This window comes from Lactuca virosa, chromosome 5 (genome assembly GCF_052849685.1).
Source record: "Lactuca virosa cultivar CGN04683 chromosome 5, Lactuca_virosa_CGN04683_v6, whole genome shotgun sequence".
NCBI lineage: Eukaryota > Viridiplantae > Streptophyta > Magnoliopsida > Asterales > Asteraceae > Lactuca > Lactuca virosa.
Window position 1 is genome coordinate 19377776 of NC_136430.1, and position 17631 is coordinate 19395406.

The 17631-nt window shown below is 33.7% G+C and overlaps 3 protein-coding genes across 4 annotated transcripts; 2 read left to right on the forward strand and 1 right to left on the reverse strand.

Annotated features, from left to right (window-relative positions):
* Window positions 1-228: 228 nt before the first annotated feature.
* Window positions 229-3090, forward strand: LOC145113413 (B3 domain-containing transcription repressor VAL2-like). The gene is made up of 8 exons (XM_079049509.1): window positions 229-614; window positions 952-1033; window positions 1113-1211; window positions 1429-1562; window positions 1639-1738; window positions 1812-1986; window positions 2315-2394; window positions 2752-3090. Exons 1-8 carry the CDS (start codon window positions 496-498, stop codon window positions 2752-2754), a joined length of 792 nt encoding a protein of 263 aa, XP_078905635.1. The 5' UTR covers window positions 229-495; the 3' UTR covers window positions 2755-3090.
* A 3983-nt stretch (window positions 3091-7073) lies between these two features.
* CCDA (cytochrome c biogenesis protein family) lies at window positions 7074-10173 on the forward strand. Of its 2 annotated transcripts, none has more exons than XM_079049287.1 (12): window positions 7074-7306; window positions 7435-7569; window positions 7881-7933; window positions 8017-8150; window positions 8242-8327; window positions 8429-8460; window positions 8869-9030; window positions 9095-9167; window positions 9247-9347; window positions 9448-9540; window positions 9680-9726; window positions 9887-10173. In XM_079049287.1, exons 1-12 carry the CDS (start codon window positions 7216-7218, stop codon window positions 9966-9968), a joined length of 1089 nt encoding a protein of 362 aa, XP_078905413.1. In that variant the 5' UTR covers window positions 7074-7215; the 3' UTR covers window positions 9969-10173. The 2 variants fall into 2 exon arrangements, with proteins under 2 accessions (XP_078905413.1, XP_078905412.1); XM_079049286.1 differs by having other exon boundaries at window positions 7076-7306; window positions 7878-7933.
* Window positions 10174-10555: 382 nt separating this feature from the next.
* Window positions 10556-15111, reverse strand: LOC145113166 (ADP-ribosylation factor GTPase-activating protein AGD5-like). The gene is made up of 9 exons (XM_079049285.1): window positions 14881-15111; window positions 14220-14278; window positions 14033-14123; window positions 13889-13943; window positions 13502-13800; window positions 13223-13406; window positions 12176-12609; window positions 11366-11415; window positions 10556-10953 (listed from the first exon to the last, which is right to left on the reverse strand). The coding sequence occupies exons 1-9, from the start codon at window positions 14929-14931 to the stop codon at window positions 10752-10754; spliced, it is 1425 nt and encodes a 474-aa protein (XP_078905411.1). The 5' UTR covers window positions 14932-15111; the 3' UTR covers window positions 10556-10751.
* Between the last annotated feature and the right edge of the window lie 2520 nt (window positions 15112-17631).

Sequence of the window (17631 nt, forward strand, 5' to 3'; positions counted from 1 at the left end):
TCTCATGCTTCCTCTTAATCAACCAACATTTTGATAAATACAACAAAGTTGGTATCTTTTGCTTGGATAATTAAAATTTTTAAATCAATACACTATGAGGATGACTAGAGAAAAGATGAATGAGCAAATGAACCAATCCAGAAGAAAAAAAACAAGAGAAAAAGGAAGAAATCTATAGGCCAGTCAACCAATTGCTTTTAAGAAGTCAGAAAATTATGCTCAGAGTCAGAAGCTAAATCAGTTGAAAATTCAACACTAAATTCCAATGAATTTTGACAAAAATTGCTCCATTTCCAACAAGTTTTCGGGTCTTTGAATCTTGATATTTATTTTGCTCACTCAGCCGAAGAGCCTGCAATAAATTACATTCCCCAAGTTCCCTCTCTACAAAAGAGTGGTTTTCCGGCATTCAAACCCCAAACCCCATATTCTTTCTAACAGTCTTTCCCTCTCTTTCTAGGGTTTATTGATCGTAATTACAACTTGCAAGCTTCAATGGCATCTTCATCATCAAAAGCCTCTTGCTTTCAGTGCCAGGATTCAACCTCCAACTGCTTCAGAGACGGATGGAGACTCCGTAATGGAGAACGCGCTCACCTCTGCTATCAGTGCGCGTAAGCCCCCTAACCTCGCCTTCTTCTTCTTCGTCATTTGAATGCTCAATTTTGTTCGTTTCTTGTTCTTCAATTCGATGTGCTCTGCCTGATGCTCTCCTCATCAATGCTCTCTGTGATTAGCGGTTAGCTCATGTATTACGAAATTCACTGACTTTTTTGGTTAACATCTGTTGATTGGAATCTTGACTTGCGTATCAAGTAATTTTGTAGGATGTTTCTAAATTCAATTGGCTCAATTGCATGGTGTAGTTGATTGCTGCAAAATAAATACGGAGATTGTTGACTGATAATTTGTGCTGATGTTGTTGACACCTTCTTTTCTTGATCAATTTAGTTGTGTGTATGAAGAAGGGAGGTTCTGTGAAACATTTCATTCCAACGATGATGGTTGGAGAGACTGTGAATCTTGTGGAAAGGTTCGTACAATGTATAATTCCGAGAGTACACTTCTTCCATTTACATGTTACCCTTACCTTACATGTTCTTAATTTGCAGTTAGTCCATTGTGGATGTGTTGTGTCATTCAATCAATATTTTCTTCTGGACTTTGGCGGGGTGATTTGCAGAGAATGTTCCAAGAAAAATCTAAAGCTGGTAAGATAGAATGGAGCTCACTCTCAATTTCATCAAAACATGACTTATATATATTGGATCAAAGGGAGTGATTCACATGTGTACTAACGAAAAAAAAAAAAAAAAGAAGAAGCAAAAATGAGGTGGCTTTTTTGTACATGGTTTTGTGTAAAGATGTGGTTCCTTGTTGAACTAAAGCTAAAACTAAAACCCTAATGAAAATAAAATAATATTATAGGCACGAAATCAGCGTTATGCGCGTGAATTTCAAACGGATCCAACAGACGTACCAGATCTTGCCAAGAGAATACAGATTGAACCTCACTATTGGCCAGATGGCATTGTTTCAGACATAAAATGCATCTCAAAAACGTATCCTCTCTCATCTTTATTTAATTTTCAATATTTTAATCACTATTTCATTGTAAAATCCTTAACGGATCATCAGCGCGAAACCTTTTCTGAATCCTTTGTTTGAAAAAGTGTTGACTGCTAGTGATGCGGACATGAAGTTAGGCCGTATAGTGATTCCAAAAAAATACGCCGAGGTGTGATATAATATAAAGTATAAACTTTCTTAGCATTTTTTCTCCCACAAAGGTTTATATTATAATTGAGCAGGCATTTTTTCCGGAAGTTTCTGCACCAAAAGGGATAATGATGAATATTTTGGATATGGAAAGCAAAGAATGGGAGTTTTCGTTCCGTTATTGGCCTAATTGTGGAAGCAAAACGTATGTTTTAGAAGGCCTCAGAGATTTTATGCTTTCACGCAAATTGCAAGCAGGGGATACAGGTAATTTCTCCTATATATGTGGAATACCAATCAACTTTCATTGATTTGTTTATTATAGCATGCTACTTTCATTTGCTTCTATTACAACATCTTACTCTGAAAAAATCTACCCAATTATAGCAATCATATGAATATACTTTAGGCAACTTTCGGCTCATCTGCGTATTTGAGTTGTTGTAGATAAAATATAACACTAATCAACTCATATTAGGTACATGGGTTGAAATTTTAACCTCATGTATATGACCTATTTCTCAATCTGTAAAAGGTTTTTATGCATAATGCTGTTTGGTTATCTTTAAACTTGTGTAATTTATTTTCTTTTTAGTGTCGTTTTATCGTGTGGAACCGGGGGGAAAGATGGCGATTGGATTTAGAAAGACTTGTGTTGTGAAACCCGGTCATCAGGTATGTCATATGAAAACAAAAACTTAATATATTTCCTGTAATGATGAAATGGATTGGACCATTCATGAATAAATATTAATTCTCATTCTTTAGCCAATGGGTGTTTTTTTCATCATGAAATGGAATGAAACATTGCAATATAAACCATTTTTATTTATATAGTTTTGATGACAATAAAAATATTTTAAAGTTTAATTGAATTACAATTTGACTTTCAGAAATGATCTAGAAAAAACTCATGAAAATTTGTTCTATTCATATACGCTGTAGGCTAAACAAATATGATGATGAAATGTAAGGTCTTGTTTGATTTGTCTATTCCTTAATTTATGTGCGGAATATTGAAATTTGTTGCAGTGAAATAGCATATTCATCCTGCAAGTCTGCATTTTATGTGTCTATGCCAGAGAAGAAGATCTTCACTCAAGTACTTGCTGTCTTCTTAAAATCATAATCTTCAGTTCTTGTGAAAGCATTTTTGATCTTAAACTTGAAATGGTTGCCCTTTGAAAGTAGAGTGTAACATAGACAAATTGATGTTCTTTTATTTTGGTGAGATAATACTAATAGTTTCCCATGTTGGGTTTATAAGAATTTCTTAATCGAGATACTTATGATCTGTGAAAATGGAAGACTTGGTTCTGTATAAGGTTACAAGTCCATTTATATGAAAAGGGGCAATATAAGTTGTATTTATTGATAACGAGTCAAATGGGTATTATAGAAATATATCGGCTAGAACCAAAACAAGTTAAAACGGGTTGAAGAGCTCCAAGGTTGTCTAAAGTGCGGGATGCTTACATTACAACCTTGTGAATTATTTAATATAAAAGAAAATTTGAGATTATTATATTTATAATATATGTAATCATATTGTGGTCCCATATATGAGAACAAAGGTGATGTACAAACTTGTGGCACCTATAGAGATATTAAGTTGCTTAGTCACCATAAAACACAGAGAGGGAGGCATCCTTTTACAACCGTTTCTGAAAACCAATTTGGTTTCATGCTAGGGAGATTGACGATTGAAGTGAATCACCTTATTAGATGTCTTGTGGAGAAATATTGGAAAATAAATATGGATATCCATATGGTGTTCATTAACCTGTAAAAGATATATGATTGTATACCCCGACAAATGATTTGGAGGACATTGGAAGCTAGAAGGGTCTCCAAAAAATATATCCCGACTATTTGTGATATGTATCGTCGGTCTATAATCTCACGTCTATAACCTCACACATGACCATATTGGTGTTGTTCATGGTCGAAATGGGGTTGCACCAGGGTTCAACTCTCATCCCTTATATCTTCAACTTGATTTTGGACGAGATGTCTCATCTTCTCATCAAATTCAGGGTGAGGTGTCTTGGTGTATGTTTTTTTTATTGATTATATTGTGTTGGTGGTTGAGTCTACGGATGATTTAAATGCTAGGTTGGATGCATGTAGAATGACGTTATGCAATAGGGGACTGAATATTAGCATTGTGAAGGAGTATCTCTAGTGAAATTTCAATGGGGACAGTAGTCTGAATCATCATGGGGTTCATCTATGTTGTCACATAAATGGTTATGCGCACACTGATTATTTGAGTTGTGGTTATTCTCTGTTGTGATGTAAATGGTTACTTCTTTCTCTTTTTCATACATATTAAGCATAGCCATGAACTTCTCATCAGAATCAAGCTCAATAAAGGATTGGCCTGATGCACACTTATCAACATAGGAAATTGAAAATTTTGGATTGTTCTTTGATGAATAACGCTTTATAACTTCTTCGTTTAGTTGACTCAAATTGTTGGACCATGTGTCTAGGTGGATGCATTTTTGAGAGCCAAAGCAATATATTTTCTTACAAGTGTTCTTCGCTAACCGAAAGAAACCCCCGTATTTTAATTTTAGCTTGTACTTGCCCATTGGTATACTTGCAGGAACGTAATCGATTATTGGAGACTCGGCCCTATTTTCCCATACCGGTTTCGAGGTGTCGTCAAGGATAATGTCAAAAGTATCTTCCATCTATCAATTCTCGATCTTGGTAAAAAAATCTTAAAAAATAAGCATAACATTAATATACATTAACATCTCTAAAAAAACTAATAATCTTAAACATCTAGAATATTATGTTTTTAGTTGCTTTATCATAAAATTGAGCAAATTCGGCAGCCTCATCATAGTGGGAAAGAACTTTAAGAGTCAGGAACTACTCATCCACTTCTACTCTTTCTAGAATAAAAAGGCATAATCTGAAATTTGGGGTAGGCATGGCCATAAGAGCCTTAATCAAAGAAGACAAAGGGTTGCCTTTAAACTGTTGATACATGCCTTTGTAGAAAGAATACACAGCCATCAATACATGTAATATAATATGGGCTTGATTAGGTTTATAAAGTAGTCAATTGCTTCTAGTTGAAGACTCAAAATTTAATTACGACACTTCTTGAAATTAATGTACATTAGTGACAAAGAGCTTTAAAGCAATTAGTTGTTTTTTTGTGATTATGCATGAACGTATGGACAGCAAGTTTTTATGGGTCATAATCGTGTAATTAATGTACATTAAAAAGCTTTAGTTTTCAAAAATAAAGTAGATAATTAATGACATTTAAACACCCAACACAACCATCAATGGTATTGAAACACTCGACACACGTGTATAATCACATAAAACACACTACACACATGTATTATCACACTCCACGCAGGCAGTGGCGGAGGCTCATGGAGGCCAGGAGGGGCCATGACCCCCCTGCTTTTTTGGTTTCTAATACCTTTAAATATGTTTATTTATTAATTCTAATCAATTCAATGACTAATTACCCTTCCAATTTTAAGTTTAGTAGCGTGGGTTGAAGATAGGAAATTACAACCAAAAGTCAAAAACTCACACACTGGATCAAAATTAACCTTTTTTGTTAGGAAATTAAGTAAGAAAACTATATAAAAAACAAATATCTAATCTCTTTTACCATTTTTTACATAATCTTAAGAAAGCAGTAAACCCTACTAACTTATTGCCGCTGCCGGAAAAGAAATTATCAAACCTCACCAAAAGAGTAACACCGTCGCCGGACTAGCTCGTCTTCTCCGTGAACTCTTTGTCTCCCCTCCGCCGGTCGCCACAGTGATCTCCTCCGTATACTCTCCCTCATCTCCGAGCGGTCGCCGGAGTACTCAACACTTAACCTCGTCGTGTGCTCCGCCTATTGTAGCTTTCTCTAGTGTCTCCTCCGCCTAACTAAGCTAAGTTGTATGTAGTATCTGCCCTCTCTTTTTCTCTTCCTTTCTCTCTGTCACTATAAATGAAAAATATTGTATACAGTCGTCTAGTAGGTGATATGAAAAGACTAACCTAATAGATGATGATATGAAAAGACTAAACTAAACTGTAAATCTGCAAGACATTAAGCAAAAGATAGATATTACCTTTTCTTTATTTTGAAAAGTTTGATAACAATAACAAATATCACTTAAATGTATATTTATAATTTGAGAATGAGAGTGAAATATTTTACTTTATTAATACCAAATTCACAGGAAATTTATTATGCAGTGATTGTAGATTGATATTTTTGATTTTAGATGAATTTAATACTGTTTTTAAAATAAAAATTTCTATGTTGGTTTTCATCCGGAGTATTCAGTTTTTTTTGTTTGTTAAACTATCTACATTATTTTTTATTTTATAAAATTTAAGTTAGTTGTTATCAAACTATACATGTTATTTGATATTTTATTTTGTTGTTTGTTAATTATTAGTTAACTTTGCAAGGAAGTATTATACAACAACATCAAAAAAACAATTATTGTTATGAGTTTCTAGAAAGAAAACCTCAAAAAACTACTCACAAATGTTTTGGTTGAAAATTTCACGGTGTTCTTGAGAACCAATCTAAAAATATTCATCTTGAATTTTTGTAGTTTTGAATCAAATTAAATTTGTTTATGTAGTTATGTTTTGAAGCGTTTGATTTCGGCCCCCTACTTTTAATGTCCTTGTTCCGCCCCTGCACGCAGGTATAATCAAGAATCCAGAGATGAAATCACTAGAGATATGAATGACATATTACCTGGTGTCAAGCCGCTAATGATCAGAATCGCTAATTGGCTGTGATCAATCGAGGTTCTATGGAGCAGATGACGACGGGGCAAGAATCATGGAGGCGACGTGCGTGGATTGCATCTTTCATCAACGTAGGGCTTTGGTAATGTGTTTGGAAAGGGGTATTATGGTCAATTTCTTTGTTTTTTTTAATTAAAATGATTTTAAATACTAATTACTGATTATAAAAGTATTAAAATTTAAAATTAGGGCAAATATGATATTATGGTTGTTCATTTAGGATATATATGATATTTAGATATTAGTTAGGGTAAATATGATATTTCCTTGTTTATTTAGGGTATATATGAAATTTTTCCTATTTTTAATAGCTACAAAGAAAACTATCTTTTTAAAATGTCAATATTTCTCCTTATATTATTAATTGTGAATAATTACATTTTTGTATTTTATTGTTACTGGTGTTTTTATATTAAATTGTTACTGGTGTTAATCTCTTTTATTGTTTCATATCTTAAATCTTATTAAAGGACACCAACCAACGTAGCAGACTAGCAGGCGTGCAGTTTGGAAGAAAATTTTTATGTTATAGAGAGTGTATATAGAGGTCGATTGGAGTTACTCTAGGCGCATCCAAACACCTATAAAATGACCGTTGCTAAAATAAGATGTGGTTCACGTAACGACTGCACTCGACTCTTCCCCCTTTCTCTACAACGAATATCACTCTCTAACTAGGAAGAAGCAGCAGCTATGAATTTGAGTATTAATGGAAACTATGGCACCCATGGAGCTCCATATGGCCTCATCTCAAGCTATCATCGCCCACAGAGAAGCATATCTGGTTAGTTAGGCTTGCTTTTGCTTGCCCTTATTATTATTATTTGTTCATCTATTTGCTAATTAATACGATCATATCAACTTTTCTCTTGTTGTTCATGACATTATCTGTGATCTTTTCTGAAATCAAAGGAACATATGTACTACCAGTCAAAATGATGAAGAAATCGCTCAGTAAAGACGATTCCTCAAAAGAAATACAGACGTCTTCGAAAATTGACCAGAAATTAAGCTTTAGAATCACCTCGCTAACGACCGCCATCTCAGGTACTTATCTCGACAGAAATTAAGCTTTAGAATCACCTTGTTCCTCTGTTTAATTTTCTGAACATCTGTAAATCCACCAGTCTTTTTAACCTATCTGGATTACGTTATTTTGAAGGGGGTTTTCAATGTCCTTCAAACTGATTGCTGTGATTTAAAGTTGCATTTAATCTATCTGATCATGATTCGTATTTTAGGATCAAAATAATGTGATTTCGGTAATCAAACCAAAACTAATTATATACTTAAACATAAAACTATCCAACTTACATCACCTTTAAGTGGTAACTGTTGGTTTTTTGATGCTTCAGCAGCAAATTTGGTTTCTAGTCATACTGCACACGCATTGGATATGGACGCAATCATGGTACTAGGAACTCTTTCTCATTAACTTTTCTTCTCTTGTTCAAACTTATTGTTCTTGTTCTAAAATCAAGTCTTTGAAATCAGGAAACAAGTGCTTCTTCTGTATACAGTTTGGCTGATGGAGGGCTTGGAGATTGGTTTGGAGGCCTCATGTATTCAGCTGGACAGCAGGCAAATGAAGCTGTTCAGGTTCAGCTAGGAGCCCTAAGTTTGACCAGGTTCATCCAATGTCTAATACCCCATTTTATCATATTTATATATTTTATAAAATTTATTGATATGATAGTTATTAGTTATTCTTTTTCACAGTTTGGCAGTTATATTTGGTGCGGGTCTAGTGACTAGCCTTTCCCCTTGCACGTTAAGTGTTCTACCTTTGACCCTTGGTTATATTGGTATCGACATCAATTTCTAGCATTAAATTTAAACATTTTTTTTTATAAAAATTGCCTCTTATTGATGATGGCTGATCTATGGGCATGTTGCAAGTATTTAGGTGCATTTGGATCTGGAAAAAGTAGAGCACAGGTTATTTATCAGTTTTTTTTTGTCCTGTCTCCTTTAACCTTGTGCTTTGCATTTACATAAAATTCAAGAATTTCCATATACAGTTTTCACAATGATAGAGCAAGTGACCCTTTTTAGGTGAAAAACTTTGTACTTTCTCTATTTGATCGATTTAGCCATTTAACTATTTTCTATAGTGATTAAACCATTACACTTTTTCGATCGTCTTTTGAGCTATAAAAAACGTGTAAATGTTTAATTCACTGCAGACAATAGTTAAAAAGTGACTACATTGATAAAATGGTGAAAGTACATTTTGTTATTTTGTATGTTACCCAATATAACAAATGATTGAGTTGTTTAGTTTGGTAATTGGTTTTTTTATTTGTAATTGAGTCTGATATAAATTTGTTTTTTTTTTTGAATTAGATTGTAGGCGACTCTCTTGCATTTGCATTTGGTTTGGCAACAACACTAGCATTACTTGGTGTAGCCGCCTCATTTGCTGGCAAGGCATATGGACAGGTGGGCCAGGGTTTACCATTGGCAGCTTCCGGTTTGGCAGTCATTATGGGATTAAATCTTCTAGAAGTAAGTCGTTTTCCCTCTCTTAACTATTTTGATTATAGAGCTAATAATGGATGTATTATTGTAGGTAATAGAGCTACAAATGCCTTCATTTTTGGACAACTTTGATCCACGTGCAGCAGCTGCTAATTTTCCTTCGAGTAAATAATTAAATTCAATTTTTTTTTTTTAATTTCTTTTTGGGCTTAAAGATATAAATCGAGCGTTTTGACTTGACAGGTGTCCAAGCGTATTTGGCTGGTCTTACATTTGCATTAGCTGCGTCACCTTGCAGTACTCCTGTGCTTGCCACCCTACTTGGATATGTTGCAGCATCCAAGGTAAGAAGAAGGTATCATTATCAATTATCAAATATCATTCACCCTTTTTAGACAATCAGGCTCACAGGATGACTGATGTGAGTGTTATTGTTGAAAACAGGATCCCATAATAGGTGGCAGCTTGCTGTTGACATACACAACTGGCTATGTTGCTCCTCTGCTTCTTGCTGCTTCCTTTGCTGGAGCTTTGCAGGTATACTATGGTGACAGTGTATATATTTTAATTTTAGTAGACTTGAGTTGGATCTTTTTTTTTTCTTTCTAAAAATATATTTGAGGAGTACTAGTAGTAGTATTCATGCGGGCATTATTGATTGTGTTAATGTGTACAGAGTCTGCTCTCTTTCCGCAAGTTCTCTGCATGGATTAACCCTATGAGGTAACCTATCCTATATAGATACATAGTATGATCAAGTCCCTTCTGCATTAATAAAATTAATATATATATGTATATATATATATATATATATATATATATATATATATATATATATATATATATAGATGTGATGCTGATTGCTGAGCTTTTTTGTTTGCAGTGGTGCGCTACTGTTAGGTGGTGGTGTTTATACGCTTTTGGACAAGACTTTCCCGCCTACTTCCATGACCATGATGATGTAGTTTTTATTTTATTATTATTAGTATGATTATAGTGAAGTATGTATGTTTAAGGATGCAACATGAATTATAGAACATTGTAGATAGTTTCATTGTTGTCCAGTCCATCACATCGCTTTAAGTCATTATAGTTGGATATTGAAATGCATAGTTAATATATCTTTTAAGTTGTAATACTCAGAAATGGGAAGGTATTGTTACATACATATATTCTTATTATTTTTAAATGGAATAAAAATTAACTATATATAACAATTTGTTTAATAGTAGGTTGGGTTGGATGGATAACGCAAACAATACAAAATTTTTAAACATTGTGTTTAGATGAGAGTAGCTTTTTTCTATTTATAAAAGATTGAATTGGTTGGGAATATAGTCTTAATTTGGAAAGAACAAAACAAAACAAACAACTACTCCTCTCATCAAAATAGATGGTTTTTTGATATTCACCAAAGCAATCAAGCTAGTTAGAGGAGCTTTTTAACTTGAAAAGCTCATAACGCGTAACTATTATGTCCATAATTGAATTTATTCAGAATAAAAAGAATAAGGAAAAGAAAAACAAACAGAGAGTTTACTTTACTAGTATGCCCGACGTATTTGTATTTCTATTTCCCCTGATATATGAGAATGAAAATAAGTGAAAAAGTTTTCTACAATTAGTTTACATTTTCGAATACTTTTCATGGTATACTATTATATATATATATATATATATATATATATATATATATATGATGATGATGATGATGATGATGATGATAAAAGTAGCATAAAAAAAAAAGGTCATGGTTTTGAGAAAAAGCCTTGAGTCAAGGACGAAAAATCATAGTCTTTGGCAGACTGTGTAGGAGATAGAGATGATGATGTTGGAGTAGTAGACGATTGTGGCTTCTTCGATGCTCCCACTCCCACTCTCATGTTGTTAAAAGAATTTTGATTTTGCCCCATCACATTTGTACTTGCATTTTGCCGCATGTTGTAAAAGCTGCAAAAAAAAAAAAAAAAAAAAGTTAGTTAATTAATGGCGATATCTCAACAAAAACATGGGGTATATAGAGAAATAGCAACGCACTTTACTCTCACCACTAATCTGAGCAATGTACTTACAACTTTTTACCCATAATAGCAATTTGTTTGGAACATGTACTTGTTTTAAGGCTTACAAGTTTCATTTTTAATATTGACAGCATTGGTAAAAAAATGTAAGTAGGTTGTTATTCTGTGTAATGTTGCTATTATTTATGGGTAAACAATAAAGTACATTTTACAAGTTTCGGGTACATGTTGCTATTATGGTAAAAAATTGAAGTAGAATGTCTGTTTTGGTGAAAAAGAGTGAAGTATATTGCTATTTCCTGCAACTTGTCCAATACATAACATAAGTAGACCATCCATACCTGGAAGTTGGAACCTGTCCACCTGAATTTGCTGCTCCCATGTTTTTCATCTAGTTCAACACAACATCAACCAAACTCAATCATCAGCATGCAACCAAACAAACATCATAACTAAATTACTAATTTGGTCCCTGTTTTTTTTTTTGCAATTTTGGTCCTTGGAGGATTTCATAAGGCTTCTGAACCCTGTACCCACCCCTTATCTGATTCTTTTACAAATGACTATTTCACCCCTTATCTGATTCTGTTACAAAATGTATAATTTCTACTTTTTATAATATTATTATTATAGGCGGAGCCACTTTAATATACTAATAATACTAAAATTAAATATTTATTATAAATTAGTAAATAAATCAGATATGGGGAAACAGATACCAAAAGCAAAAATGACAACTAAACACAGGGACCAAATCTGTAATTTAGTCATAGATTTAAATCCGGAAGTAGCATAATAGGAAGAATAAACTACAGTTTTGATCCCTGAGTATATAACTGGTTTTGCAATTTTGGTCCCATTACAGTTTTGGTCCTTATTTGAAGTTCTTCTAAGGTTTTTGGTCCTGTTCCAAGTAAATTGACTGTTTTTGGTCATTGAATATAGCTGATTTTTGTAATGCAATTTTGGTCTAAAAAAATGTAGTCATTATTTTACTTGATACAGGGACCAAAAAACATTACAAAGACCTCAAATAAGGACCAAAATTGAAAAAATTAGCTATACTCATGGACCAAAAATGTAATTTATTCTAAAGAGGAAACTAGGCTGCAAATAAATTTTGATAGCTTCATGGATCATAAATCATTTACCTCCTGCAAATATTTTTCTTCATCTTTTCCAACAGCTGGCATCATCATTCCAGTTCCAGGAATTTGGTAACCAACATTTGTCCAGTTCTGATTGGGTGGCTGCTGTTGCCCGTTTCCAGGAAATTTAGGTAAGCCGCCAGATTTAGCTGCAGCCGCCATGAGCAGCTGTTGCTGTTGTGCCAGCATGGCAAGTTGCTGTTGATGAAGAGTATATGGTGTGCTTGTATTATTATTGCCCTTTTCAAAAAGGCTCAGAATATCATTTTTAACATCCTTCTGAGGCTTTAATGGTGATGCATTATTATTATTTTGTGACATTGGAGATTTAGATGAATCTTTGAATAAATCCTCAATTTCAGAAGTGGATTTGGCCTTCTTATTATCTGCAGCTTCTGAAGAGCTTCTTGTCCCCGTAGCCGATGTTTCTCCAACAGCTGCAAGATGGTTAGAATGGAATTACATAATTACCCCTCCGTTCCTATATCAGATGTTTTCATTTCCATTTATTTAGATCGTCAGACATTACTATACTTCCTTTTTTAAAAAAAAACAAACGATTATTGCATCAAATTTTGATTTACCTCACAAATAAAAAAGTTAAAATACTGTTTCTTTTTTCCCCCTCATTTAGCGTTGGCTGGAGTTAGTGTTGTTGGACTGAATGAACAATCTGAATATGAGAAAATGACCACTTTACCCTTCTGTCTAGAAATGATGATGAAAAAAATTTGTTAATGATGTTTGTAATTTAATATTATGTTCAACTTAACTTATTGATAATGCTTGTTTTTAAGATGTTTAACATAACTTTTTATACAGAAGGGTAAAATTGTCATTTACTTTTATTCAGATGGTTCATTCAGTTTAAAAGAAGAAATGGTCTTTATAAATACAACGCTTGCTCCATACAGACATCATTTACCCACTTACCACTTTACCAATACAGGACTTAATGAGGGAAAAATAAACAGCCCTTAAGCTCATCTTTTTATATTAAGTTTAAAAGAAACATCACTTTAACTAAAGGTAAGGTAATAAAGGACATACATTGGAATCCTGCCCACATATCATCTGTAGGAGTTGCTACTGACTCATTATCAGCAGAACAATCATGCATAGAAAGCATGTCAAAAAGATCAGTTGCAACCTCAACTTTAGGAGGAGAGACAACTTCAGCATTCTCCTTTGCCACCTCACCACATGAGCCTGCTGACTCAGCTTTCCGTATCACCTGTTAAAAGTTTTCAACTATCTGTTTATAAAAACAGATTTTACCATTACCACACAAAATATCCGTTCAAACAAGTCCTAAGAAATTTGACATACGGGTTCAGATGCTTTTGGAGGCACAGGGAGACTGATTTTTGTAGCAGGCATGTTGGTCTTTGTGACACGTGTCTGAAAGATTTTCTTTTCGTTTGATGGACTTGATCTTTCAGTAGGTTTCTGAAATTGTGTAGGGGTTTTGTTTTCTTGAAACCTCGAGGGCAAACTGGGTATTCTATCTTTAGCAGCCCATCTCTTTTCTTCATACTTTGCCCTAATGAAGTTCTCAATGCCAACCCTGTCATAGTTTCGAGGTAGTTCTGCTTCCCAATAACTATTTGCTTTTACATTTCCCATTGCTGGATACACAATGAATGTCAACTTATTATTCAATTTTAAATCTTTGTGAAAACATATTTAGAAACTCAAGAAAATGAACTGTCTTACACTGGATAAATGCAACCTGATCGGGTAGCCATGTGTCCAGTGTAGCAGATCTCACCTGCAATGCCATTTGTCAATAAATAATGCAAAAAAAAACAGACTTCTGTTTCTATCAAGTAATATAAATGACAAATATCTGATTAGTACCTTTGATATGTGGACCCCAAGGCTTCTGTGGATTCCAGAACATTGCATGCATATAAAGATGCCTAGATTCACACTAGCCCATCGAGGACCTCTGTCAAGTGAAAGGCCAGTATTAGAAGTGGTATATAGAGATAACCTGACAATAATCCAATGTTAGGCCCTGAGGTATCATGAAGGGAACACATACTTAGCTTTGCAGTCAGCACATTCCCTATTCTCTGGCAACTTAAGAAGTCCTTCAAGAATCTGTAGACAAGCATTGCATAAATATCAATTCATATGAAGCATTGAAGATTACTGGAGCAACAAGATGTGAGGAAGGTGAAATAGGAAGTATAAAACAAGGGAAAGGGATTAAAAAGGAGAGAACATGTATGCTAGAAAGAAAAAGAGCTCGAGAGAGAGAAGAAAAGCAAAGTATTGTCTTAAATCTAACAGATTTCTAGGCGAAGACAGAGATGTGGAAAAGCCAAATCAATACAAACAGATGTTTGGTTCAGGTTCTGCAGGATTTAGATCATCGACCATGCAGGAAAATATGAGATCATAAAACACCATTGATTTGGTAATTGGTACCCTTCCAAATATGCATCAAGTATCAAACCGTAGCATTCATCCGCAGAATGTAGCTATCATAATGTTGTTATGAAGATAGATAATCTAAATTCATGTTTAAAAAAAACTTGCAGATCTTCGATGCTATCACACATCAATGTCATCAATAAACAAGTCACATATTAAATATAAGAATAATGAGAGCACCAAAAGAAAAAAAAAAAATCATGATCCAAGAAATCAAGCATCAAATCCAGAGGTAAAAGTAAAGGTGACATGAAATGAAGAAATACTTTTTTGTGCTTGGCATTGAGCTCCTTGGATACGTTGGCCTTCTGGTTCATATTTGCCGATAAATAAACTGAAAATCTGAATTATCTACCAGAAGACAACGATCATCTTCGGCGATTAAATATATGAAATTCAGGAATTTGGAGGTTCTGTTGCGGCTTAATTTCCCTTTCCCGTTCCGTTTTGGTCTTGCGGGCAACGAACGTGTGAAGGGATTTGCGGGTCGGGTGAGGGGTAGGGGTGGGGTGGGATTTCCGTGGGTGCATTATACGTCTTAAATGGGGTCCACGCGTGTTCTCCTTTTCTATCTCTCTAAATCTTGACGCAATTTAAAGGTATTTGACCTCTTTTCTAAAAGATAAATTGATTTATCCGAGTAAATTGTTTTTGTTCGCATTTGAATATTATATATATATATATATATATATATATATATATATATATATATATATATATATATATATATATATATATATATATATATATATATATCAAATTTGTTTGAAATGTTCATATGATTATTATGTCCGGTTGTAGTAAGTTATAGCTTCTTTGACATAAATGTGACAATGATAATCACCAAAAAGAGTAATTAACTATTGGTTTTGTTCACATCTAGACAATTTTTTTTTCACATTCGACCATCCAACTTGTTTAAGTTGTTCATATAATACCATTATTTCATAAATTTAAATTGGTAGTTAAAGTCGTTCGTCCAACTTGGTGAGGTTGTTCATGTAATACTATTATTTTTGAAATCGAAGCACTTGGTTGGATCTTTAATGGATCAAACTTCTAAGCACCACCAACATATTTCTTCTTATTCAAGCGTCACTAAAGATGGAGTTAAACACTCAAAACTCAAGAACACATGTGAGAGACGCTAGGGTTTCGTTTTTAGAGGATGGAGGCTGAGAATGAGACCAAACCCTGGGTGTTGTGTGGTTCACATAATGTTTATGAAGGAATTACAATTGGAACCGGAAAATAAATCTTTTGAATCTAATTTCATAGCTTGTTTGGTTAGAAGGAAATGAAATCAAAATTAATTCTGGATTATGTTTGATTCGCAGAAAATGAAATTGGAATCCATTTAAAATGACAAAATTACTCTTTTTGTCTGGTTTGTTTAATTTTACATTATTTTCTAACTTATATGTAAAGATACATATAAGTAAAGGTGGCAGTGGTGGCGGATGATGGTGATGGTGGTGGTAGCGGCAACGGTGGTGGTGGGTGATGGTTGTTGGTGGCGAGTGATAGTAGTGGTGGTGGTGGTAGTAACGTTGGTGGCGGTTGGTGGTCGATAGCAGTAGTGGTGTGTGTTGGTTTTCTGATAAGTAAATGGGGGTATTTTTATAATTTGTCACTTTCTTTGATGAGAATGAATGTTTTCCATCCAAGTTTGGAAGGAATCCACTTTCCTCCATATGGTAGAAATTTTATTTCCTTTAGGAATAGCCTAACCAGACACATGAATTCAAGGGAATTGAAATCTTTTTCCCTCGAATTCCATTACTTTTCTGTCAACCAAACACACCATATGAGTTAAAGTCATTATATAGGGACCAAATCTCGAAATTAGGGTTTCATGAAAACAGCAGCTACGCATGGCATAACTAATCCTACGCTCAGTGTAGCCCTACGCGTATCATAGACCCACAATTATGAATTTCCAAAATAAGCACAAGGAACGATCCGGGGAACGGGTGTCACACTTATGACTAATTAAGCCATAAAAATATATCACATGGAATCCCCTACCAAAATGTATGATTATTTGTATAAAAACTAAAAGGTAAAAAGAATGTAGTTAATCTCCAAATGTATTACTATACGAAAATAAATATTTAACTAAAAATGGTATCCATGTTTTTAAATGTTATTTTTTATAGAATTTTTTTCCTATTAATACAGATTTAAAATGTAAATACATATTTCTATGATTTTATAAGTATAGAAGTATAAATAAATATTTACATGTATAAATATATTTTTAAAGCATAAATATATATTTTTTATAAATATAAGTATATTCAGGGGCGGAACCAGAAACTTTCGTCAGGAGTAGCATAAATTATTTGACAGTCTATGCATAAAAAGGATCTCATAGAGTTATACAAGTTTTAGCAGGCAGGGGACAAATTGGTCGATTCACACCTTAGAATAACCACATATTATCTATGGATTTAAAGGAAAATTTAGGAGTGACCAGTGTTTTTTTCTTTAACCGACAAACTAACCTACTCCTAAAATCACTTATGTCTCCTAATGTGACTTGAACCCATGACCTTTCATTTGAAAATGTCACTCCTTACCGCTAGGCCAAAAGCCCTTTGGTGAATGACCAGTGGTTTTGTCACTCTATGTTTTACAAGCAACGTTATAACTAAAAGAATATGGAGTTTGAAAAGAAAAGAAGTTGGAGGTGGTTTTGTCATTTCTTGTTCTTCACTTTAAGCATCAATAGCTGAAATCTGCAAGTCTTTAACAACATTTACACTCTACCAATCAAAACAACTTAATAGAAGATGGCGTTAATATAATTAAAAATGGACCTTGATCATTACTTTGAACTCAACAGTAAACAACTAAAACCTAAACAAAGTTTGAAATTAAAACCCACACAAAGTTTTTGTACTGGGAATGCCTATAAAATATAGTTTTACATTCTATCCCACTATATAACGAAATTAAAGCCATTTGAATGCATTGAAATTTGCAATACCACCTTTTAATGACTGCCTTTAAAA

What these genes read in the sequence shown, in the direction of transcription:
- LOC145113413 (XM_079049509.1), top strand. Translation starts at nt 496, where the DNA reads ATGGCATCTTCATCATCAAAAGCCTCTTGCTTTCAGTGCCAGGATTCA. An exon ending in ATAAAATGCATCTCAAAAAC is followed by an intron (nt 1,563 to 1,638) that starts GTATCCTCTCTC and finishes ACGGATCATCAG; the next exon opens with CGCGAAACCTTTTCTGAATC. An exon ending in TTCCAAAAAAATACGCCGAG is followed by an intron (nt 1,739 to 1,811) that starts GTGTGATATAAT and finishes ATAATTGAGCAG; the next exon opens with GCATTTTTTCCGGAAGTTTC.
- CCDA (XM_079049286.1), top strand. Translation starts at nt 7,216, where the DNA reads ATGAATTTGAGTATTAATGGAAACTATGGCACCCATGGAGCTCCATAT. An exon ending in CTGGAAAAAGTAGAGCACAG is followed by an intron (nt 8,461 to 8,868) that starts GTTATTTATCAG and finishes TTTTTGAATTAG; the next exon opens with ATTGTAGGCGACTCTCTTGC. An exon ending in TGGGATTAAATCTTCTAGAA is followed by an intron (nt 9,031 to 9,094) that starts GTAAGTCGTTTT and finishes GTATTATTGTAG; the next exon opens with GTAATAGAGCTACAAATGCC.
- LOC145113166 (XM_079049285.1), bottom strand. Translation starts at nt 14,931, where the DNA reads ATGAACCAGAAGGCCAACGTATCCAAGGAGCTCAATGCCAAGCACAAA. An exon ending in TTGGGGTCCACATATCAAAG is followed by an intron (nt 13,944 to 14,032) that starts GTACTAATCAGA and finishes ATGGCATTGCAG; the next exon opens with GTGAGATCTGCTACACTGGA. An exon ending in AAGAAAAATATTTGCAGGAG is followed by an intron (nt 11,416 to 12,175) that starts GTAAATGATTTA and finishes GTGTTGAACTAG; the next exon opens with ATGAAAAACATGGGAGCAGC.